The sequence below is a fragment of the Lissotriton helveticus genome, chromosome 5_1, assembly GCF_964261635.1.
Source record: "Lissotriton helveticus chromosome 5_1, aLisHel1.1, whole genome shotgun sequence".
Taxonomy (NCBI): domain Eukaryota; kingdom Metazoa; phylum Chordata; class Amphibia; order Caudata; family Salamandridae; genus Lissotriton; species Lissotriton helveticus.
Genome location: NC_136065.1, coordinates 2081960434 through 2081986925, shown reverse-complemented (window position 1 = coordinate 2081986925; position 26492 = coordinate 2081960434). Strand labels below are relative to the sequence as shown.

Sequence of the window (26492 nt, the reverse complement as noted above, 5' to 3'; positions counted from 1 at the left end):
AGGCTCTGCGCATTGGAATAGTACCTACAGCAGTAAAGGCCTAGGCCAGACGTTAACTAGGTCTACTACTGTCGATACTAGACTTAATTTTTGGGTTTGCCAGCTAAGCTCAGAGTTCGCTAGAAACTTTCTCGAATGTTCAAGGAAGGATTAACTTCCCTGATTAGACAAGAAGGGATTTAGTTTCTGACAACCATAGAACATGACAACTTTGCTCTCTCCTAATCAAGAGTCAATCTCGAGAGTCGTGTGAGCACAAGGCAATTATTTTACTCAGTCAGTACGTGCATTCTTAGTCTCATCAGAATGTAGAGAAAAGGAAGAGACGGGCGTGTACAATAAAAAGGTGTTATTTATTGATCAGTCTCTTTTCTCGTACAAGAGAAATGGATCGATATTATTGCAATACTTATAGTTAAGTAAAGTGCATACATTAGAAGCAATAGTATAAAATAATACTGTAAAAACATTGATATGGTTTCTGAGCCATATGATGTTTAAAATGATTAAAATATATTTACATACACATATACATTTGACTAAACGTACTCAACTGGTGTTTCTAAATACGCCTACCCCGTGTACCTGACCTAAGTCTAATGCGTGGGCGGGAATAGAAAGTTACAGTTTAAGTTAAGTTTGTTTTTGCCAAGTGAATAACTAAAGAATTCTCTGTGAGGGGTTATTCAGTTCTGTACCTGGAATTTAGGATGGATGAGGAATGGTATCTCTTTCTCTGCTCTCGATATTCCAGGCTGCCTGCGAGGGCTGCCCAGAAGCGCCGGTGCTGGGTCTCTCGGCTTGAGATAGCAGCGCGTCTCTCAGCGCGTCAGGAAGGCGGGGCTGCTGCCAGCGGGGTCTGCTTCTGCTCTCGGCTTCGGCAAGTATGGCTGCTCCGTCTTGTCACCACGCGTGTGTTTGCATAGGGCAAGGTCAGCAATATTTATACCTTAAAGGTGCCGGGATTGACGTAAGGATGGACATAGATACGTCAATAAAGATGTCATACGACTTGCTCGTTAGCACATTCTTTACTAAAGTTCTCTGTGAAATCAAAACAATGGCCGCACGGATTATCCAGGTTGTCATAGGTTTGATTTGTTATGAGAACGTCGTATGCCTTATCAGGGGCTGGAGGAATGTCGCTTGTCTAATTAGATCTCAAGCGTTATGACCTAATCAGATAACACGTTCCTGTGCCGTAGTGTGACTGCGTCAGATAACGGTATCTGCATCATGGGGGATTTCTTGCCTCATGGGCTGACTGTTAGTTAACTAGCTAGTTAGTTTAACCAGAATAGGGTCAGGAATAGGGGGATCGATTCAGAACCTATAGAAATGCACGACAATCATGCATACTCCAAACAAGGCTCCCACCACACCTGGAATTTTCACAGTAGCGCAGGGAGGAGACCCCTCTCCCGTCTTCCATCCATGTGTCTTGGCTGGGGGGTACAAATCACAGTCAACACTTGTTTCGGTGGCCTTAAAAACTCACAGCCACCTTCTTCAGGACCCCTCCTTCTATATCCTTTTCCACATGAAAGTATAGAGTTTATGCTAAAAGTATTAAAACAATATATATGTTTTACTATATTTCACTCCTAGGACCCAATAAATGAACAGAATACACCAGATTACATCAGCACATTGTCCATCATTGAGCAGCACCACGTGATATTCAACACCATGACAACAAACACCCAGGTGTTGAATAGCCAGTCACTACCCAAAGATCATTCCATTTGTGATGCTCCCCATGCATTACTTTGGCCAAGGCCACTGCAACCTTTATATTGTAAGAGACTCATTAAATATCTAACTATACTTTCCATATCATGCATGTTGCATCTTTCATTTGTTGTTTCCAGATCTTATAATGTTGTGCGTAACTCTCTTTTGTGTACAAGGTAATTTTGATCTTGTAAATTGCGGGATCAACTACAGACAAAAAAACGCTAGGCAGTCTGATTAACTTCCAATCACAGAAGGCTATGGCATTCTCTCCAAGAACACATTTTACCGCATAAAAACCTTTATATTATACAGTACAGTATCCTCTTATGTCCTTCCCAAGCAGCACATCAGAGGACAGATGACCATGTAGTAGTTCTCCTGTGAATTGGAGAAGGAGAGTAGTTGGGCCACGTAAGAGACAGGTGGAGTGAAGACTAGTAGTTATGGATAGTATTAAAAGCTATGCTTGCTTTTCAGTCTTGTAGTTTCGGGTGCTAAGTTTCAAGCTAACTCACATATATATATCGATGTCGCCTATCATTTTGGCGGCCCCTATTCCGATAGGTGCCAATGACAGGATAGCAGTTACTCAGCATCTCAAGCTTCGAGGTGTCCCTGAAGGGAGGGGGAGGCAATTACTTTTCAAATAGCTGCGCACACCCCTATGCCTTTGAGGCATTTTACTCATGGATAGAGTTTGAGGTTATAGATGCTGCCTCCAGGCAGTTTCAGGCTTATAGGGCAGCCTCACCCTCTGCAAAATTATAGGGCTTACCAAGATTTGGAAATCCCTTTAACTTACCAGGAACACCAGAACAGGTTTATAGATCAGTTCCCGCACACGTACAGGGATGTCTGGCTAGGACTCCTGAGTAATGAAGTCTTGTCTGGCTACTCGCCCGTTCCATGTCCATATACATTAGCTCTTGCTGATGTTGTGTAGGGGTGTTAAATTACACAGTCGCCTTATATAGGAGACCTGTACAGTTTGTATTACGCAGGGTCAAGACTGATTTGCATATGGCTGGGTCCAAACTGGAATGGCATGGTGAGCAAAAAAAAATGGATTTAGGCCCAGATCTCTGTACTGGGGTGAATGTATGGCATTGTTCTGCATTCTGTCCATCAATTGTTCTTTTTGCATTTGTAACCCGAGTAGGATGGTATGCCCAGACCTGTGTCCCGTGCTCTCCAGGCCACTGGAGTCAAGCTATCCTGGCTGATGAGGGGTGAAACCCCAAAACCGGTCCAAGGATGCTTGTTTCCAGTCCAGGGGGGACCTTGCCTGGAGATCGGGCTGGACTGTTCCCAATGGGTGCAGGGTTAAGGCTGATTTGCATATGGCCGGATCCAAACTGGAATGGCATGGTGAGCAAAAAAACGATGGATTTAGGCCCAGATCTCTGTACTTGGGTGAATGTATAACAATGTTCTGCATTCTGTCCATCAATTGTTCTTTTAGCAGTTTGTATTACTTCCATAAACTCTAGACCTGCAAACAAATATAACAACTCCAGCACATGTTCCATCTAATACAAAATGGACAATACCTATACATGAGGTCACCGCAATCATGGCAAGTTTCCACTTCAATGTGTGAAATTCCTCCACACTAAGAAAAGCAGGGCCAACTCCATCATGGCTGAAACACAGTGCCCAAAGCAACACAGGGCATTACTGCAAAGAGGCAGAAATCAGACTGCACTTTATCTTCACTAAGGGAAAAATACCTACTGGGATTAACGCCTTACATATCACAAAGCCAAAAGGTATGTTAAAAAAGTAAACAAAAAGAGAAGTAGGAGGGGAGCTAAGATGCCAATCAAAATGAGGCCATTCAGTATAATAAATACGTTTTAGAAATGAGGCAAACGGAAGAGAACTGTCCCAGTACAAATCAGCTCAACTCAAATGGTATTTATAGAGCGCACGGCTACTCTATAGAGTCCCCCCGCTCTAAATGCTCAGTACAGCTTACAATGAGGACATAATGGGTTTATGTGCACCTGACCGGCCCAACATGATACCACCAGTGGAGCAGACATTTGAATACAAATCCTCTAGTGAAGAAACTCTGGAATGGCCCCCAAATAATAGCTTTGTCATAGAACCAACATTACCTCTTGATAAAGACTGGGCAGCAATTATATGCCTCCATTTTGTTGACCTGTACTCTGATCTACAAACATCTAACCCTCTAAATAGACCTAGAATATTACATTCATTCTCAGCAATCCCTGCACTGAGGATTATCGCTACACACGATATAAAAAGGGTTGAGCCTTCTCTACCGGTTGATGACAGGAGTAAGCTATTGCAAACCTCCAGAGTAGAAATTCACTCATATAAAGCCTTTGAATTAATCCTCAGTAACAGAACAGTTTCACATCATGGGCTCAGATGTGCTACCTCAAATGACCCCATCTGCCTATGCCGGTGAAGCTCATATATCTGTGCCAGAACTACCCACTGATGAGTTATTCTCTAGAAAGGAAAATATAAATACACTAAAGATTGCAAATGCAGAGAACACTAGGTGGGTAGAAATATGCCAATCTAGCAATCATCGATGGGCCAAAAGCGTTTCAACGGAAATTTGGACATGGCGGCCAGCCTTTTTAGATGACTCCAAGAACGAGAAAAGGTCTCTGCTATTCAATAATTATTTTTATCAGAACAATCCCTTCATCTCCTCTGTTATATCAAATCGATGAAACAAGAAGTAGCACTGGGCCAAGAAAGTAGCGCATCCTGTCTTGGAATACCATCGGCCTAGCTGAGAGACTGAAGGATCCAGATTGGATGGCGTTTGTGCAAAAGGCAGGTATTTGCTGCTTCATGGGGAAGTGAACATTATCAGACCTTGTACCAGATGGGTTTACTGATTTCCACATCAGGCTATAAATCAAAATTTGATGGGAGAAGCATCAATATTTATGTAAACAAATTTGCAAGCTACGGTTGAACTGCCCCCAGTTTCTGACCTTCTTTTAAATATTCTGTGTGTGTGACTCACTCAGTGCTCCACGCGAAAGGAAGGTCTAGATTTTATGAATGTATATAAACCTCCACGGCTTAAGCATAAGGAGAACAGCTCACTGCTGACTATGGAAAACTTCATTAGAAAAATAAAGAGTACTGAATTGTATGAGGTAAAACAACAATCCCTTGCACATGCCACAGTGTATATTATTTATCATTAACAGTAACAAAAAACACTCTTGTTCCTTAGTTGATACAGTCACTTCAGTTTAATCTTGAAATCCTTAGCCAACACGTGTTTCGTCGCGCTTAAATGTTGTGCGCAGCGACTTCTTCAGGGATATAATCTCTTTGTATGGGGAACAGCGTTTACAACTTTTACAACGAAGTACCTTTACGACGCAACCATTACAACGCAACTTTTACAACGACTTGCGCTGGGGGGCGCTCTAGGATAGGGAATAGTTTTAATTTACTATCCAACACCTTCCCTACTATCCACGGGGACTGGAGTTGGAATAGTAAATTAAACTATTCACTATCCAGCGCCCCCAACGCAAGTCGTTGTAACGACTTGCGCTGTAAAACTTGCGTCGTAAAGGCATGCGTTGTAAAAGCATGCATTGTAACGACGTACATCCCTTTGTATGGACCCCTAACTCGTTGTATTTCAGACCCGGAATGGGTTCTAAAGCTCTAGTGATAATTACACAGTAAAAGTCATCAGGGTATACTGTGTCCAAAATTTAGTGTATTCCAGAAGTCTTTTCTTAAGGATGGATCTTGTGTGTATGAATCATTAATCCATCAAGAAGAACGACAGCGTGATGTAGTAAAACCACTCTTGGGGGCTAAGTAAGTCCCTCGTATTAGCAACCAAGTCTTTGCTGGCATAAACACAAGCCCTCTGTTGCGTAGCAGGGCTGCCTCTGGCGTGTCCGCAGAAGGAGTTGTTTTACTACATCATGCCGTCGCTCTTCTTGATGGATTAATGATTCATACTCACAAGATCCATACTTAAGAAAAGACTTCTGGAGTACACAAATTTTGAACACAGTATACCCTGATGCCTTTTACTGTGTAATTATCACTGGAGCTCTAGAACCTATTCCAGGTCGGAAACACAACCGGAATTAAGGGTCCATACAAGGAGTTTATTGCCCTGAAGCAGTCAATCACTTATTTGTAGAGCGTGCTAATCACCCGTGAGGGTCTCAAGGCGCTGATCAGGGGAGAGGGTGCAGCTACTACTCGAAAAGCCAGGTCTTGAGAAGTCTCCTGAAGGTCAGCAGGTCCTGGGTCTGTTGCAGATGTGTGGGGAGGGTGTTCCATGTCTTGGCAGCGAGGCAGGAGAAGCATCTGCCACCAGTGGAGGTCCTGTGGATGCGTGGGACAGTGGCGTGCAAGGTCGGCGGAGCTGGCGGTTCGGGGTGTAAAAGGTGAGACGTTGTGTAGTGCTTTGTGGGCGTGGGTGAGGAGCTTGAAGGTGATCCTCTTCCTGACTGGGAGCCAGTGCAGGTCCTTCAGGTGGGCAGTGATGTGGGTGTGGCAAGAAATGTCGAGGATGAGGCACACAGAGGCGTTTTGTATGCGTTGGAGCCTCTTCTGGAGTTTGATCGTGGTCCCTGTGTAGAGGGCGTTGCCGTAGTCCAGTCTGCTGCTGACGAGGGCCTGTGTGCGTGTCCTTCTGGTTCCGGTGGGGATCCATCTGAAGATCTTGCGGAGCATGCACTAGACACTGACGTCACTATGAGCACTGGAGCATAACCATCCAAGGGGCAGGGGTGGGAGCACCAGGGTCGCTGCACCTCTAGGGCCCAAGATCTGGTCAGCACTGCTCTCACACAGCCTGAGCGCTACACGTGCAGCGCAGGGAGGGCAGGGGACGGGCAGATTCTAGTACAGCCGGCGCTTCATGCCCGGCTGGTGGCCACCTACACTGGACCACAGCACTACAGGTGCCAGCCCCAAACCACCGACTCACCACAGATGGCCACTGCCCCAACATGGCCACGATGACAACAGCGGTGCTTTGGAAAATCCCCCAGTCATCTCAGTCTAAACAAGCATTGCTGTGCTGGAGGTTTGCACAACCCCTTTGACTTCCTCACCAGTGGGCTGGTCTATTTCTGGTCACCGCAGGCCTTCACTTCCCCTGCCTGGCCTTGTTCCTCTTTTACTCCTCAGGCTCCAGGATGTGAGTGTTTAGTAGCGCCTTAAGGCGGCGGCGTTCAGCGAGGACCCTGGCTGCCATGGGCCCGCTCCTGCTTCTCACCGGGGTGTTCCTGCACCTGACACGTTCCACTCACTCTGCAGGTATGGCTGCTTTGCCCCCCTCCCTTCTTTCCGCTTCAAACATCTACTTGGCTTCAAATCCTCTTCTTTCGCTATATTTAAATATGAAAATATATCTCTGTTCCTCCTTTTCACTGAAGGCGTCGGCTCTTTTCTCCACAGAGAGATCACGTTAAACATTCTTTATTTTATCAAACTCCACAAAATAATTTCTTTTTAAGTTTAAAGTTTATTGAAAAATAAAAAGTAGCATACAAGGGTAAGAATATCAGAAATAAGAGAATTACAATGCATAAAAGCTATGTGAAATGAGAAATAAAAGAAGGGAGGGGGAGGGAGGAGATCAATAAAAATCAATAAAATACAATAACAATTAATACCTGAACCATAGGCGTAAATCAGTAACAGTAGCAATTTTAAGGATAGTGCAAGATATAGAGTATTAGGGTACATAAAATCATATAGGAATAAAGGAATATATCAACAAATAATCATCTGGAATAGAATTTCAGGAGACAACAGAAATTTCAAGGGGGTTTCCTAACCTCGTCTGGAGTGTTAACTATAGGGGAGCTGGAACACAAAATAATTTCTGATCCCTCTGAGAGTGCGGCGGAACAGGGTAGCAGGTGTCCTGGACACATCATTTTCAGTTTGGCCCCTTTTCTTTAACAGGTATTGTTTTCATGTGAGTTACGTTGCCCCAAAGGGCTCAACTCCGCCAAGACACAGGCTGACCAGATCTGAAAAACACAATCTGGGGCATATCATGGAGCTAAAAAGAGGGCAAGTATTGGGCAACTTCCGCAGGGGCGCCGTTAATCAAACTGGTAGCCTTCACAAACATAAAAAACAGACTACAGCTGGACGCAGGAGTTCTATAATGGTGGCTGCGGCGACAAAACACAGGGAAATGAAAGCAATTGTATCCCATGTCATGGCTGTAACTTTTCAGGCGGATGAGTGCTGTGAACCAATCCTGTACAGGTACCACAGGGAGGCTCATCTCCTCTCGAAGCCACAGGGCACGTGACCTGCTGCAGGGTCTTAGCTATCAAGAGAGCAGCAGGTGCAGTGGCACCGGGCAGAGAAGTATGAGAGGCCCACTGCATTTAGCTATCTATAAAGTGCAATGCAGATGGAAACTCAACCGGAGACATATTCTGTATTTTATTCTCAGAACATATGGGGTCTTGAACTGGGACATTTCAACTCTCATAATGCCCTGCTTTACTAAATTAAATTGCTGGGCTGAAAAAGAGGTGGCATGAAGTCACCTTATAACCACAATAAAAATAACATCACTTCTTACAGATATGGGTGCAATCTCTATCTTTTCAGTGACATTTATTGGTACAAATATTTTGGCAGTAGCCTATGAGCAATCAAGTACTTGAGTGTCCCTTTAAAAAGATCAGCTTTTGATAACCACAAAGTTCCAACCGTTCAGCCTGTTCTTAGCTGCTTCACGGCGCAGTATCTTGTACAACACCTGCAGACACTTCCGGTATTTTAGCCGCCAGCGCATTGCATTTTGGGACTTTCACATTTAACAGTGTAGGTTTGGACTAAAAAATACAAACATGCAAAGACTGTTAGGCCCAAAAGGGAGACCTTGAGAAAGAAGTCACTGCTGGCGTGGGGCCACTTACCAGCTGGACGGGGTAATGTTATTTATTTATTTTATTTATTTTTATTTTCAAGAGTTTTATATAGCGCTGGCTAGACCCGGAGGTATCAGAGCGCTTTACATGTGCATCAGATCATAGTTACAGGTTACATCATAACGAAGGTTACATAGTTCTTAGAGCATGGCCACATAGTTACTGGTAAGATCGAGATAAACAATAAGCACAAATACGTAAGGGGAGAAGAAGGCAAGGTGAGAGATTCAGGGGAGGGGGTGTTGGAGCAGGGGAAGTAGACAGATAATGAAGGCGGGAAAGAGGAGGTTAGGGTGAGAGACACAGCATGGGAAGAGGAGGGGAAGGGTGACGGGGACACAAACCGGTAGACGAGTCAAGGCAAACGTCCAAAGTCCAGTAAGCTGTGATCCCAGGGGAAGTGGTATCACTTCCCTATCTCTGTTGCGAGAGGCTCCCTTTGCGTAGTGGACTCTCTCAGAGAGGTCTCTAGACTCCAAGACCTACATACTGGATCCTTCCCCAGAAAGGGGAGAGGGAGTGCTTTGGCAAGGGGTGCCATACATACCTCAGCTGTGAGTGGCTCCTTGGCGCAGTGGACTCACTCAGCGGGTTCGCTGAGACTCCAGAGTATAAATATTGGATCTTTCCCCAACAAGGGGAGAAGGAGTGCTTAGTCAAAGGGCACAAAGGGCACCAAGGACAGGGGGTAGGCAGAGTAGCAGGCAAGGGGAGAGAATTCGGGGGAGAGGGGATAGGAGCTAGGAACGAGACAATGAGGAGAGACGAAAAGAAGTCTGTCTAAAGACCGACTGGGTAGGTGACGACCAAGGAGGGAATCCACGGCCCATCTCCCCTATAGCTAAACTAAGTAGCTCCATTGGGCGTCAGACAAAATAGTTCAGTCTCAATACATTAAGAGAGGAGGGAAGGAGAGACATAAATAGAGGGCGGATGCGGTAGGAGACTGCAGGAGAGGCGAAAGGAAGTGCAACAATGTGGTTCAACAATATAAAAGAAAAGATCAAACAAGAAAACATTATATCAAACAGTCAGCAATACATTAGGGGAGGAGAGAGAGGAGCGAGAAAGTAGTGGGGGGGAGGGGAGGAGGGAAAGTGAGGTTGGCTAGACCCAAAGGTATCAGAGCACTATACATGAGGATCAACAATGTATCAGTCAAGATCAACAATTACACAATACATCAAAAATAATAGGCAATACATTAGGAGAGGAGAGAAATGTGAGAGAAAAGCATTGGAGGGGGCGGGGGAGGTGGGAAAGGGAGGAAAGAGAGAAAAGACAACAAGGAGAGACAAGAGGTGTAATGTGAAAAATAAAGACAAAATTGGGCCTTGCGTTTTGTCAAAATTCCTTGGATAGAGTTTGACAACCAAGTGCGATTAAAACAAATAACATGAGGTCATAGGACCAGTTTTAACGAATGGGCCCTGAACCAGTTCGATGCAATGCTTATCTGTGGCTCGAGGGGTGGTTCAAGGGATTTCAATACAGTGGTGTTTACCAAGTGTCAGTCAATGAGGTGCCAGACAGGGTGCCACGAAGAATCCACTTCAATATAATCTTTGTGATATTCATGGAGACTATGTTATTGTTAATTTTAGTACTCGCAATCTGGCTGACAGATTGCTTTATGGCGACCTGAATTGTCAAATGGTCTCTTCTTACATTGTGTTATTGCCTTTGGGTTATTTCTACTGGCCAGGGTTTAAACTGAGACAGGAGACCTTTAGGGCCCAAAGAATGTTGAGAGAGCATACACAGTTAGAAGTTAGAGTGAAGGAAGGGGGCATGGTGCACAAGAACAATTTCCCTGGTATAACAACACATAATCGTTTTGAAGTATTAGTAGAGGTGGGCTGACTACCTAGTGAAGAGAATAACCCATCATACTCAGAATCAATAGAGGATAGGCCCGTCTGTGACAAAGACAAGACAAGGATGGAAACAGGGGAGAAAACACCTAAAATGAGGTTGAAAAATACCCTAACCATATATATTAAGCTGGAATATTGCAGGGATAAGTACCTTACTTGCAGATGACCGAAGAAAGGACTGTTGCATAGGTTTTGGTATAGTGTGTCTACAAGAAACCTGGGACGCAGTTTGGAACCTTTTTATGGATGGGTTTACAGCTTTACAAGTGATGGCAGAGTTGTCTGTATTTGGTGGAGCAAGGGGGGGGTCTGGCAACGTTTATTAGCCTGAGAATAGAGTGTACTGCTGAATTGATAACATTTGAATCTAGTAATATTTTGGGAGTACTACTATCGTTTATCCATTATACTAAAATCCTGATAATGAATTTTTACAATTCACCATCATCTAAGAAACCCCTGGAGACAGAGTTTATGAGTTTTTATGAAAAGACCGTGCTAGAGTAGTCCTTCTCGCCAATAGTTATGTTGGAGCGAGATTTCAATCTACATCCCTGTGACACCTGTGCCGAGGAAAGAGACCTGGTCCAGTTAGAAGAATCAGAACAGATTAATTTCAAGCATACCAGTCAAGGTGACAATTTTAATCTTTTAATTTCTGAATTGAACCTTTTTAATCTTTTAACTAGAGAGGAACATGTTTCAGTCACGGCGGTCCCAACTTTTAAGGGCAGAATGAAAAATTCAACTATTGATTATATTTTGGCTTTAGCTCGTTTGATTTAGTATTTGGAAGAATTCCGAATAGTTTGGAGTACTTTTAGTGATCATAATCCGATAACCCCAAAGTTCACTTGGATTGATCTTGTAGCAAAGACGCGGAACAGATATAAAGATCCGCTAATTACTAAAACTCATGGGAGGCGTATTAGCTGGGGGACAGTACTCCCGTAGTATTTTTTAGGATTCTGCTCCAGAAGTGTAGTCGCAAATTTAAGGTCTGTCTGAGTGTAGATACATATGATCTGGCCATTCTAGACTCCTTCTCCATTATATGTGAAGAGATCCAGTGAGCCCTGACTAGAGATAATGCTAAGGTTAGCAACTTAGGCACTAAATGGTTTGACAAGAAATGCTCAAAGGCCCATAAAGATCTGATGATAGCAATAACATCTATACCGAGGCAGTCATGCGCAGTTAAGATGGCCAGGCAGGCGTATGCGTTAGCTAGTAAGGAGAGATTAGATGCCCTGAAGAAAGAAGCTTGAGGTAAGCTTAAAGAGGCCTGCAATACAAGGAACAGTGCAGACTTCTGGAGGGTAGTAAATAAGCCACTGTTTAATGAGGGCACAGTAGTGGATTTAAGTGTGATTATACCTGCACAGAAATGGAAAGAGCATTTTATGTCATATATACGCTGGGGACTGCGATTATACAATAACTGACCCCAACACCACAGAAAAAATTGTCCACTTTGAATTGGAAAAAGTGATGGAAAATGTAATGGAATTATCAGCATGGACGGCTCCGGGCCCAGATGGGGTTCCTGGTGACCTTTTTAAATCATGTTAAGTTCTTTGGGCACTGTTTGTCAGACCCTCCAGGATTTCGCGGTTTGCCGCAAAATCGGCACCTTAGCAAAAATGCCACGATTTTTACAAAAGTGCCCGCGAAATCGGCACTTTTGTAAAAATGCCGCGATTTTTACAAAAGTGCCTGCGGAATCGGCACTTTTGTAAAAATTCTACGATTTTTACAAAAGTGCCCACTAAGATATCTGTGTTTCTGGTAGGAAAAACTGCCAAATAAAATGCCGCAAAATTGCCGCTAAATTTCCATATTTGTACCGCTAAATTTCCATATTTGTGCCGCTAAATTTCCATTTTTGTGCCTCTAAATTTGCTAATCCATGCCGCTATATCCTGGGGGGTCTGGTTAGTTATGCAACATTTGAATCCAGCAGCTCTGGATCATATCACAGTTAAATGGAAGTAATCGATTATAATACCTGTCTTTAAAAAGGGAAACTGCGCTGACCCTGCATGCTATCGCCCGATCTCTTTGAAAGATGTGGAAGTAAAGGTGTTGGGTAGGGCTTTGCTGAAGCTTTAATAGATTGTGCCAATGGCAGATATAAAGTACAGATTCAAGTCGGGACGTGGTACAATCGAACAGAACCTGAATCTATATCTGAAAGTCAATAAGTATACTTTTGCCAAAAAAGAACGCATACATTTAGCCTTCATGGACCTCAGCACAGTATTTGACACAGTGGTAAGATCTAAGCTTTGGGCTGTGCTGAGGTTCTTGGGGATGGATGAAGCAATAGTTGCGCTATTGCACAACTTACATATGGGGCTGGAGGGGATGGTAAGATTTGGCCCCTTAGGAGAATGCACAAAGCACTTTAAACTGGGAAGGGGGGTTCGACAGGGCTGTATTTTAGCTCCTTTTCTTTTTATTTTAACATTAATCGATTAGATCGGTTATTAAGGTACAATTGTAAAGACCGCCCAAGGATAGGTCGTAGAACGATACCCGCTCTACTGTACGCAGTTGATACTGTCCTTATTTCTTGGACAGCTAATGGCTTGCAAATTTTGCTGCATCATTTTTATGAATTTATGGAAAATTTGGGGCTTAAAAATTAAATTTTAAAAAATTCTACACATTGACTTTAGGAACTATAGGTACCAAGTCTCGAAAATATGTGATATAGGATAACATCATAGGCAAGGAGGATAGCTTTAGTCACCTAGGTATACTGCTGGATGATAGAATGACCTGGGCTCCCTTACTGAAATCTCACACCCAATCTTTTAATAGGGTGGCCTATAGTATTAATGCTTTCTCTAGGCATTTAGGTAATAGTCATATACAGTCCATACTAATGCAAAGTGTGTTCCGGCAGTTACCTACGGGGCAGAAATGTGGGGTTCTAAATCTCCCACACTAATATAGGTGGAAGTAAATAAATACATAAGGAAACTGTCACGCATCCCACAGAGTGTTCCATCAGAAATAATACATGAGGAGATAGGGGCAGGTTACATGGCTGACGATATATGCTTGCGCCCGTATTACTACGGTGCTCTATATGGATAAAAAAATAATTGGATTTTTACAGATTAATATTAAGAAATTGTTTGGATTCGAATTTTAGCATGAGTATATACCTTGGTTGAGCTATATAAAACTCCCCTGTCTAATATAGTCTTATTGCATTTTTATAATTTTCCTGAGGAAATAAAAAAATCAGTGATTGTGGAAATTAAGAAAGCATTTTTGGAGCATGTTCAAGAACTTAGACTGCAAGACACACAGCGTAAACGCTCTTGTATACATCACGTTATGGTAAAAAGCAGTGTTAAAATGGAACTTTACCTCATGCTGGATATGCCAGTGAACCATAGAAGATTTCTAACATACTTCAGACTGAATATGTTTCCGCAGCTAGTAGCAGGATGGCATAGCCCACAAGACCCTCCTGTATGTCCCTGTGACGAGATTTCTGCACTAGACACTTTACACATTGTATTAATTTGCCCCAAATGGGCTAACCTGCGCAAAAGGTTTATTTGCCCTTTATTTGTACATTTGAATTTTAACCAAGCGAGACCTGCTCTTTTATATTTACAGTTTTTAGAAAAGTCTACTATCTGTTGGTATGTGACAAGATTTTTAATACCTGTATATTATGCTTCTGCTTACGTTTAAACGTTATAACATCTATTTAATGACATTACTTATCATTTTCTTCACTTTTGCATGTATGTTTTTTATTGTACTTTTATGATCTCCAAAGACAATCGAATAAAGAAATTATTGAATTGAATAATCTTTGTGTCTCATGCTCCAGAGTATTTGGTACAGGACAACTCAATGGGTAAGCAAAACAAAAAATCCCAAAATCCTGTCTCCCCAAAGACCTACTACTATGCAGGAAGAAGGGTTACACCGTAGACCAAAGATGAAGGTATGCTGGCACGCAAGCACAAACCAAATCTTGGGGGTATGTTTACTAAAAACTCATGCAACGCAGCAACCAACATCGCTGCGTTGTGTGAGAAAGCACAAAAGCGTCATTCAACTAAGATACAGCACTCTCCTGCTCTCGTCCTAGCGCTGGCGCACAATCAGGCTGCCGTGTGCCACGTACACACCTTTGTGTAAAAGGAGTGTGTGTTATGTCTAGCCTAGATTTGGTACAGGAAGGGGACCTTTCCTGTACAAAATACTATGCTTAGACACATTTTAAAACTTTTCCCATTTTATATGTTTGCTATACACTGCAGCACACATGCTAAGTCTGAAAGTTTGGAGCAATAAAAGCACTTCTCCAAGTTAATGCCAAACGGCAGTATTTTTGGGTGCAAAATCCAGTCTCTATTGTTATGTTGTCCTCCATGCCTGTCCAGTTCTCAAGACTCAGACCCTCTTCCATTTATACCTGTCTCTCAATGTGTCAAAGATGTGCATAGAGGTATGTTTGCATCTTATTAAGATTTGTTTGTAGTAGATACAAGGCTCATGATGGGTGTTTAAAATATCGTGCTGCTCTGTTTATCAAACAAATGGCAAAGATCTATAGATTTAAGATTGTCTACTTAAGTCTTGAGCTATATATGGTGGGGTGCTCAGATACTGCAATCCAATGTTACACCATCCTGTCCTTTGACTCAGGAAAGAGCTGGGCCAATAATTGGTATTTTTGTCTGTGTGATCTGGGTCTATTCCTGCCCTTCATAGTCAAAAGGAGGAATCTGTTAAGGAATTATTATGCATACTGTAGGCTACAGGGACTTTGGTGACATAGAACTGTCCTACTGCACGAAGAAGCAGCTTGACAGTAAAGACATGTCAGGACCCTCAGGATGCCCTGGCTCATTTGTGTACGCAGTTCACATTGTTCTGCCATGCTATGGCAACTTGTGACTATTCGAAAGCTAGCACAAAGACCTCTAGAAATCGATTTTTACCAAGTATTGTAGGGACTGTCTTTCTGGGGGAAAGGAGTGCCGGGGTGACACTTGTCACTCATTTTTGGGGACCAGCACTTTTCTTTCCTGATCAGACATTTCCATTGAGGGAGAGAGGAAAAACACACAAAGGGGATAAAGGAGGGAGTGAAAGGAGGAAAAACGTCACCAAGGGAGAGCGCGCAGGAACCTGCAAGAGTGAAATAAAGGGACAGGGAATGTCTGGCAGTGGGTAAAGCGATCCAAGGTGCAGTCCAGACTGTACAGACTTGGTATTTGGCGATCGTTGCCAGCTGTGAGTTTCTGAGCAGCACTTTGGGCACCAGCCTCATTATTTTACAGATTAAGCACTGTCTGTGGCAACTTCTCAAGACACTCGGGGACATATTATCTACACTCTACGATAATGATCGCAAACCGAGGCTAGCGCGTTTTTTTGTATGGCTGGATTTTCTCGCCCTGTTAGCAGTGTATTATCAACGCTTCACTCACAGGCGATGCAAAATCCAGCAAAATCGTTGAAAACCAGCGATAGCAGTCTGAATCCTGCGATAAACTACCTGCGATATTGGAATGCTTGCTGATACGCAAGTGTGTACTTAAGCTGACAATCCACCTTCCATTAAGAGATCGGTAAGTCAGCTTTTTTTCAGGTGTAAATTTCTAGCGATAACTCCATTTAGCAGGACTTTTTTGAACGCTTCTCGGGTCCAGGCCCGCGTTGCTAATACAGCGAAGTTGTGTTTGCGACTTATTTAATGGAGTTCTTGTAAGGAACGCCTACTTTGCATCTAATTAGCGATATACATCGCTGGCCTGTGATGCGTCCCGAAACTGGCTTATATCGCAAGATAACATGCGCTAATGCATGTTAACGAGGCCTTGATGATAGCGCAATAATGAAATCGCCGCTTTAGCGCTGATAAAGGCCGCTAATGGTGAAAACACACTTGCTAATATGCCCCTTTACTTTTATGTTCTGTTCAATGTGCACTGTTCTAGTGTATTTTCTGTCTAGGGGGACAGAACAATCAGAGCGCAATATATTTGCATTAAACGCGGTCACAGTGGTTTATCTGGGTGATTGTGCCAAAGGACAAGCCTTGTTTTGTCATCATTAGTTTCAAGCTTCATTTTGTCCTAGAAGGAATGGGAATGACATTTGCACTTGGTGACTGTGGGGCGATATTTACGTAAATGCACAGGCTCAGAACAGGTCTATACCCTTGCTTTTACTGAAACTCGGCTGCTTGCAGCATATAGTAGGAAAGACAGAGCAGTTGTTGCCTAGTCACTTGTCAGATGCAGTCTGTATAGTTTCAGGGGCGACTCCTCCGCTAAGGCGGAAGAGCGTCACCCCACTGCTCTCAAAGCAGTGAATTTTTTTTTTTTTTATTGATAATAACTTTGTTATTATCATTTTATTTTTCATAGCTGCGGGGCTGGGTTAGGGCGGGCAGGGCTGGTGTTACAAGGGGAGGTGTTGTAGCACACTATACGTGCACATGGCTGTCTGGCCCGCCGCCTTAGGCACAGCCTGGTGGGGAACATGCAGAGGCTCACACTGCCGGTCTGAACATCGAACCACAGCACTCAGACAAATCGCAATGCTGCATTGCATCATTGTGATTGGCTTAGGGGAACCTGTGTGCTTCCTCCTTCCGGGACTCCCCAGGAAAAGGAGCTTCGATGGAGGAGAGACGGTGGCCATCAAAAGGTGTTTTTTTTTTTTTAAATTGTTTTTGACCTACCTCCTCTCCCCTCCATACTCCGCCCTTCCCAACGCTATGCAGATCCTAGGTTTTAAACTATTGTTTTGTGTTTTTGTTCCCCCATTAATTTTCCAAAAGGCTTGCAAAATCAGGCAATACATTTCTATTCCTGATGATGATCCTTTATTTTTAATAGGATCGAAACGCCGTCGACAGTCTATGTAGTTACACACAAGTTTTCCTATTGTGTTACCCAACTGTGTTTACTACATGAGTACAGCTAGGCAAATGTATCATTTGTTACTAGCGTCTCGTTATTAGATAATTGCCTGCAAATACCCCGCTCTTTTAAATCCCTTGGTTTTGTCCTGGTTGTGTTATATGTATTGGATACAGGATTGTATCCCACTGTATAAATGTTCACCATTTCTGTTTAATCTTTTCCAATAATTAAATCAGTGTCCGGCTGGACACTTTATTCATTATAGTACAGATTGTTGTCTATAATTCATTGTTTTGTTTATTAATTTAAGTTAAGGACCTTTGTTGCCTGATAAAACTATTACCCCTGGTCCTTGATTACCTAGAGGGTTCCCTTGTTTCTTTGAAACTGTAATTTGCGCAATCGCTGGATTGCAAGGGTTTAGCTCCCATTCCGCTTTCTTTTGAAGTGGGTTCTCCTGTACCTTGTATATATTGTCTGTTTACACCTTGTTTGTTAAACACCTCCCTGCTAGCATAGCATGTCTGACCTTGCCCCCCTATATTCAGACGAATATATTAAAAAGATCTGTGAAGGACCTTCTCTCTTTTCTGACTCCACTGACACCACCCCTTCCACTGTCACTTCAACACTCCCAGATCAGTTAGAAAAATTGCGGAAGAAACAGGTTCGCCTACAGTTGATGACTCTTATGCTTAGACAATATTTAAAGGCAGACATACTCCCGGTTGGACTCCAAGTCCGCAATATTCCGGGTATATTTACTGATAACCCCAAGTACATCAACAACTTCAGCCATATCGGTACTACCTGCTCAAGGCATTGGCTAGTGCTAGGTATTGAAATTGCTACAGAGACACTCACAGCCCTTGCCATAGAGATTGATACCATCGAGAAAAAGCTTCAAGACACTAACCCAGTTCCCGAAGGCAAAAAACTACTTGACCAAGTCCAAAAAACTGTAGACGACTTCTACAGGATTGAACAAAACAAAAAGACTAATAAAGTGAAGAAAGACATTAAGGCATACCACATTGAAACTACCTACCCTTACCTTCAGAAGGATTTCTACACTAATAGAGCTTATTCTAACTCACGCAACACTAGACCCTGGGGCTGTTTTAACCAACGCCAAACCTTAGTAGGCTTCTCAGACTCCTCCATTGACTCCTCAGATTAGTCTGATTCCGGAGAAAATCCTAGTACCTCAGGGAGGAACCAAGGTACGGGTAAAAGAAATTTTTTAGGCCGCGGCCAACCCGAAGCACCAACACGAGGCAGAGTGAAGCGAGTCCCGCGATGGTACAACCCACCAGGGGAGCGTCAGACTCGCCAGAAGTTCTATCAATGGTGAGCGATCACACTGTAATTTCATCCAACTCACAGATCATCACTATTTTTAACTTATCGACACATAATCTCTCCACTGCTGAAACTGCTCTCTTAAGTAAGGGGCTTTCCTTTGTGCCAAACATACCAAACAATGTTCTCGATTTGCATACTGAAATCCTAAGGTTTTTCCGTAGGATTAACTAGAGGCTTTTTTTCAGGCGAATCCCTCACCCTTACCTATTTCGAATACCCCCTTCCGGCCACCATCTAATTTTTCCCCCCACAGCGGGGATGGTTCCACCGGAAGTCATTGCATTCGAAAAAATGGCCACGAAAGACCTCATGGTACTCAAGGAAAATAACAAATACATTCCGTACAACTTACCTCTGGAAGAACAGAAAGCCATTAAATCCTTGAAATCCGTCGAAACACTTATTGTCAAAAGTGCGGACAAGGGAGGTGGCATTGTCCTGCAGGACAGAGACACGTATCAGACAACTTGCCAACACCGACCATTGCATGAGACTCCCCACTAATCCCACCAAGGAACTGCAGGGTCTCATCTCCAAAATTACTTCTGAGGCCCTTGAGCTAGGTTTCATTAACCAAAAAGAATTTATTTTTCTTAATGTTAAATCACCCAGAACCCCTGTAATTTACACCCTCCCCAAGGTCCTCAAAAGTGTTAACAATCCTCCTGGAAGTCCTATAGTGTCTGGTTGTGGCTCCATCCTTAAACCGCTTGGGCACTATGTCAACTATTTTATTAAAGATTTTGTGCCCCCCACCCAATGCTATGTGAGAGATAGCATGGCTATGGTTAACCTTATTAAAGATCTCCCCTTCTGTGAAGGCAACCAATTATTGTGTACATTAGACGTTGAATCTTTGTACACGAATATACCCCAGACTGATGCTATGATTGTTATACAGACCATTCTTGAATCAAGACCAAGACCGCATCGAGTTCCTTCACTCTTTATTCTCCAACTATTGGAGCTATGCCTCACTAGAAACTTATTTTCCTTTGACCAGCAGTATTACCAACAAGTCAAGGGTAGGTCCATGGGGGCAATTTTTGCCCCCAATCTAGCCATACTCTTCATGGACCACATTGAGACTCATACAATACTCTCCCCCACCAACCCTTTCTCTTCTGCCATCTCCATTTGGAGACGTTATATTGACGACATTTTTCCCATCTTGCACCAAAATCTTGACAGTTTCCAACAATTCATCCAGTGGCTGAATAATAACTGCTCCGGCTTGACGTTCACTAGCACAGTTGATAAATCTTCCATTTCCTTTTTAGATCTTCCTATCTATCACTCTGAAGGTTTTTCTCCACACGAGACTATATCGCAAACCCACTGAACACAATACTTTGCTAAGCTATGCAAGCAACCATCCCAGAGCTCTTAGGGACTCATTGCCCTACTCCCAATTCCTTCAAATTAGAAGGAATTGTTTTGCTAAGGGATACTACTTTAGGGAAGCAACCACACTGTCCTACAAACTCAAAGATAGAGGCTACCCCAAAAGACTAGTGCGCAGGGCTGTCATAAGAGCATGGTATTGCCCTAGATATGCTCTTCTCTGCCCCAAACAAAAAGATCCCAATACTAAGATTGCCTGTGTTACTACCTTTTCACCGGTTTCTAATGCCTTGACAAAATCCATACTGAGGCATTGGCCCCTACTAAATGCTGGCTCCTTGCAAATTGAGCGTCCTGTTTTCGCCTTCCGATAAAGCTCTAACCTTAAGGATCATTTAGTGAGAGCAGCACTCCCTATCCCACTACAGTGACAAACAATTGATGCACACTGGAACCTAACACCACTTATAGGGCATGCTAAATGTGGTTCATGTAATGTTTGTGATTACACCATGAAAGGTAAATCCTTCAATTTCAACAATGTGCAAATAAACTGTAAATCGTTCACAAACTGCAATACTAGTGATGCCAACTATCTTATCCAATGTCCTTGTCCTAAAATATATATCGGCCTGACCAAACAAAAAATCAAAACAAGGATTGGACAACATCGCAGCAGGGTCCGATGTAAGATTGCTCGCCATAAGTGTGGCAGGGTATGCTCAGACGTGAGTCCCTTGCTCACTTTGCCACTGGATTCAAGCAAGCCTGGCTGAAGACGCCTGAAAGGCCAGAAACCGGTCCTAGGAAGCTTATTTCCGGTCCAGGGAAGGCATGGCTTGGCAGTTCGGGCTGGACTGTTCCCATGAGGCACAGGGTCAGACTGATTTGAATATGGCCATGTCTGAACTGGGCTGGCAGAGTGGGCTAAAGAACGGTGATCAATCAATCAATCAATCAATCAGGTCATTTATATAGCGCACTACTCACCCGTAGGGTCTCAAGGCGCTGGGGTGGGGGGGGGGGGGGGGTGCCGTTACTGCTCGAACAGCCAGGTCTTCAGCTTCTTCCTGAAGGAGAGGTGGTCTTGGGTCAGGCGCAGGTCGGTTGGGAGTGAGTTCCAGGTCTTGGCGGCCAGGTAGGAGAAGGACCTTCCTCCTGTTGTCGCTCTTCGGATGCGGGGGACGGCGGCGAGGGCGTGGCTGGTTGATCTGAGGAGGCGCTTGGGAGTGTAGAAGTTGATCCGGTTGTTGAGGTAGCTCGGGCCTTGGTCGTGTAGGGCTTTGTGCGCGTGGGTGAGGAGACGGAAGGTGATTCTCTTGCTGACCGGGAGCCAATGCAGATCTCTCAGGTGTCCGGAGATGTGGCTGCGTCGGGGGATGTCGAGGATGAGTCTGGCCGATGCGTTCTGGATCCGCTGGAGTCTCTTCTGGAGCTTGGCGGTGGTTCCGGCGTAGAGGGCGTTGCCGTAGTCCAGTCGGCTGGTGACGAGGGCCTGGGTGACCGTCTTCCTCGTCTCGGTGGGGATCCACCGGAAGATCTTCCGTAGCATGCGCAGGATGTTGAAGCATGACGAGGAGACGGCGTTGACTTGTCTGGTCATGGAGAGGGAGGGGTCCAGGATGAAGCCCAGGTTGCGTGCGTGGTCCGTCGGTTTGGGTGCGGTGCCCAGGGCGGGGGGCCACCAGGAGTCGTCCCATGCGGAGGGCGAGGAGCCCAGGATGAGGACCTCCGTCTTGTCCGAGTTCAGCTTCAGGCGGCTGGTCGTCATCCATTCGGCTACCTCTCTCATCCCTTCGTGCAGGTTGGCTCTGGCGGTGGCGGGGTCGTTGGTCAGGGAGAGGATCAGCTGGGTGTCGTCGGCGTAGGAGATTATGTTGAGGTTGTGTTGGTGTGCGATGGCCGCGAGGGGGCTCATGTAGACGTTGAAGAGGGTGGGGCTCAGTGAGGATCCTTGAGGGACGCCGCAGATGACTTTGGTGGCCTCTGACTTGTACGGTGGTAGGCGGACTCTCTGTGTTCTTCCGTCGAGGAAGGAGGTGATCCATTCCAGCGCCTTGTCCTGGATTCCGATGTTGCCGAGGCGCTGTACTAGGGTGCGGTGGCAGACGGTGTCGAAAGCCGCGGAGAGGTCCAGGAGGATGAGGGCCGCTGTTTCTCCATTGTCCATCAGAGTTCGTATGTCATCGGTGGCAGCGATGAGGGCGGTCTCGATGCTGTGGTTCGCTCGGAAGCCAGACTGTGAGGGGTCGAGGGATCCATTCGTCTCGAGGAAGGCGGCCAGCTGTTTGTTGACTGTCTTCTCGATGACTTTGGCCGGGAACGGGAGGAGCGAGATGGGACGGTAGTTCTTGAGGTCGGTGGGGTCTGCTGTGGGTTTCTTGAGAAGAGCGCTGAGTTCGGCGTGCTTCCAGCTCTCAGGGAAGGTGGCGGTGTCGAAGGAGGTGTTGATGATGTCCCGCAGGTGGGGTGCGATGACCGCGTCGGCCTTGTTGAAGACGTGGTGAGGGCAGGGGTCAGTCGGAGATCCGGAATGGATGGAGTTCATAGTGCGGATGGTGTCTTCGGTGCTGATCGGAGTCCAGGTGCGGAGGGTGGTGGTGGGTGGCGTTGTTGCGGTTGTGGCTTGCGTTGGTTGGTTGCTGAAGCTGTTGTGTATGTCCGCGATCTTGTTGTGGAAGTAGGAGGCGAGGGAGTTGCAGAGGTCTTGCGACAGGTTGATGTCATTGTTTCCGGCGTTGGGGTTGGAGAGCTCTTTCACGATGTTGAAGAGTTCCTTGCAGTTGTGTGCGTTGTTGTCCAGCCGGTCCTTGTATGTGTTTTTCTTGGTGGCGCGGATCAGTTGGTGGTGTTTTCGGGTGGCGAGCTTGAGGGTGGTCATGTTGTCCGTCGTTGGTTCCCTTCTCCAGACTTTCTCGAGGGCCCGACAGTTCTTCTTGGAGCTCTTGAGTTCGTCGGTGAACCATGGTGTTTTTCTGCTGCCGGGTCTGCTGGGCGGGGTTCTCAGTGGGGCGAGTTCGTCCGCGCAGTTGCTGATCCACTTCGTGAGGGTGTCGGCGGCCTGGTTGGGGTTCGCTGAGCTGGCGGGGGGGTGCTGACTAAGGGAAGTGGTGAGTTGGTCGGCTGTGATCTTGTTCCAGCTTCTTCGGGCAACCTGTTGCTGGTGGTGGTGGCTCGTCGTTCTTCTGAAGCTGAAGTGGACGCAGCTGTGGTCCGTCCAGTGGAGCCCTGTTGCGTGGGTGAAGGTGGCGTCTTTGCTGGATGAGAAGACGGCGTCGAGTGTGTGTCCGGCGAGGTGGGTGGGGGTGGTCACCAGTTGCTTGAGTCCCAGGTTGGCGAGGTTGTCGAGCAGGCTGATGGTGTTGCGGTCGCTGTTATTCTCCAGGTGGAAGTTGAGGTCCCCCAGGAGGATGTAGTCGGCGGAGGGGAGGGCATGCGGGCTGACGAAGTCGGCGATGTCCTCGCTGAATCGTGTGCGTGGACCCGGGGGTCGGTAGATCAGGGTGCCTCTGAGGGTGGTCCTCGGGTTGGTGTGGATCTGGAAGTGCAGGTGTTCAGCGGTGGTTAGGGTGTCGTCGGTGTTGGTCGTGATGCGGATGGTGTCTCTGTGGATGATGGCGATGCCTCCTCCTGTCTGGTTGACGCGGTCCCTCCGGATGATCTTGTAGCCCTCCGGAATGGCGATGGCGATGTCTGGGGCAGAGGAGGCGTTCATCCAGGTCTCGGTGAGGAAGGCAACGTCAGGGGCGGTGGTGTCGAGGAGGTTCCAGAGTTCTACGGCGTGTCTGTGGACGGAGCGGGTGTTGAGCAGGATGCACTTGAGGTGGTTGCTGCTGATGTTCGGCTTGGCGAGTGCTGGTGCAGGGTGAGTCCGGATGCAGGTGAACTTGCAGGCGTGGCAGCTGAAGGGTCCGTGGGTGTGCTTCGGGGCGGCTCGGTGACATCCTGGGATGCGGCCGGTGTTGAGTGCGATGAGATCGGCGGCGTTGTAGGTTCGTCGGGTCGGCTTCCGTCGGTGGGGGCCAGGGGTCCTGGCACTGGGCGCGGTCCAGGCGCGGACGGGCGCAGACGGGCTTACCTTTGGCGCGCCTTCGGCGCACAATTGGCGCGCCCGCTGCGCGTCAACGCTGCGCGTTCGCACGGTCGCCATTTGAGGCGAAGTGCGCGGGTGGCTGGGAGGCGGGAGCGGGGAGGGAACAGAAGGGAAAAAGGGGCGGGGTCGGCGGTGGTGGCGGGAAGCGGGGGGCAGAAGGCGGGAACCACGAAGGACAGCGGGCAGCGAATACGAGGGAAATCAGGCACAGAAGACAATCAGTGGCACGCTAACACGGGCAGAACTACGAGAAACAGGCACAAAGGATGGGCAAAACAACACAACACTAAACGCGGGCAAAAACAACGAGGGAGAAAACAAGCACAAATGATAGAAAAAACAGAGCAGAGCAGCGACAGCAGGGTCAGCCGGCAGCGCGCCTGGCAGCGAGGCAGAGGGCACAGCAGGGGGGCACACGCAGCAGCTGGTGGCCGTGCGGCGCGGGGGTGTCCCACAAGTGGTGATGGATTAAACCCAGATCTGTTGACTGGGTGTGAGTGTTTGATTGGTTCAGATGCTCCGTCCATCACCACCCCCTTTTGTACCCCTTCCCATCAGGAACAGCGGGATCTGGAAGTCACCGAGACATACCATATTTTATTAGTCTCTCGGCCTGTGCAGTGTGACTAGAGGGCCATTGAAGGGCTTCAGTTAACTGTTATCTTCTCTGGAGAGGATGAGACAAAATTCTATGAAGAAAATACACAAAAAGATATAAGACAAAATGGAGAACAATAGTGTGCCTGTTCCTGGAACAGCGCGTTAGCCATATGGTGACTGTCCTCTCTGCACCTAATGCAACCGTTTAAAAGTGCACCGCAGCGAGGGCCGGGGCAGTGCACCCTACACCTCGGGCCTCAATTATGAGGCCTCTTGAGCCACCGTAACATCACTTTTTGTGACGCTCCGGTGGCACAGGAGCCTGCTCCTTATTTACAAGGCTGCACTAAGCCACTTCTTTTGATCTCTTTAACACAGTTTTCTGCATTGAAGGGCTTTGCAATGGGTGTTGCTGGGGGCGTTCCCAGCAACATTCATGGCTTTTTGACACTGCCCCAAATTTACGAGAAATTGTAAATCTGAGGCAGCGCCAAAAACGTACACCTCCCCAGGGGAGGTGAAAGAATGTTACAACAAGGAGAAATATCTTTAATTCTTCTCTTTCTTTCCTTTTTCTATGTGCGCTGCATTCTGCAGAACTCATAGAAAGAGGGACAAGCATTGGCATAGCCAATCGGTCTCGCTTTTGGGACCTTATACGTATTTAGTTATGCAGCACAATATCCTTGGTGCAACAACATCAACTGTTGCATGGCGAAACACTTATAAGTTCCCAAAGGCGAGACCTATTGGCTATGCAAATGCTTGTTCTTTCTCTGACTGCAAAATGAGAGGATTTTGTAACATGAACTATATGACAATCGCTATCTCGTAGGGGTATGACAACAATCTCAATCTTGCTAGGGTACAGGGAAAGTGAAAGGAAAGGATGTAGGATCTCATTTTTGTCCTAACATACAACAAAATGTAAATGCCTGTAAATGAACTGTACCATTATTTCATAATATATCAGCAGTTAGGAAAGGACAAATGAAGCACCTTTTTTTGTAATTATGAAGTGTGATGGAAACAAAGATTTTAATAGGATTAAAAAGTAACCAAGACACTGCATTTGGTGATTGTTGGACTTGGCCCTTTTTACAGGGTCATCCCTGAACTTTTTGCATTCCTCCTGTATTTTGTCCGACCTGTTTTTGTTGGTTTTATGACTCTGGGCACTTTACCACTACTGATCAGTGCTAAAGTGCAAATGCTCTCCCTATTGTAAATTGGTGTATGGATTAGTGATTCCATGATTGGCGGGTTTAGTTTACTTATCAGACCCTAGTACAGTGCACTGAGTGTGCCCAGGACTTGTGAACCAAATGCTGCTAGTTGGCTTGCAGCACTGGTTGTGCCACCCGCAGAAGCAGCCTGTAAAAGTGTGGCTAAGGCCTGCCATTGCAGAGCATGTGTGCAGTCTAGTACTGTCATGCTGACTGGGCAAGTGCACCCACTTGCCAGTCCCTAAACCTTTTCTTCATATCAGACACCTCTATGGTAGGCCTAAGGGCAGGGTTCATTGTAAGTATAAGGTAGGACATGCCCTGGTGTGTGTGGCATGTCCTAATAGTGAATTACAGCCATTTTCGATTTTCAATATTGCAAGGCTACCTGTTCT

General features: G+C 45.8%; 1 protein-coding gene across 1 annotated transcript in view; it reads left to right on the top strand.

Annotated features, from left to right (window-relative positions):
• The first annotated feature begins 6904 nt into the window (after positions 1-6904).
• The window catches only part of LOC144754001 (coxsackievirus and adenovirus receptor homolog), a 53604-nt gene continuing 34016 nt past the window's right edge, over positions 6905-26492 (top strand). Inside the window, exon 1 of the mRNA XM_078641520.1 lies at positions 6905-7035. Within this exon, the coding sequence (XP_078497646.1) occupies positions 6972-7035 (64 nt within the window). The 5' untranslated portion in view covers positions 6905-6971. The remainder of the gene's footprint in view (positions 7036-26492) is intronic.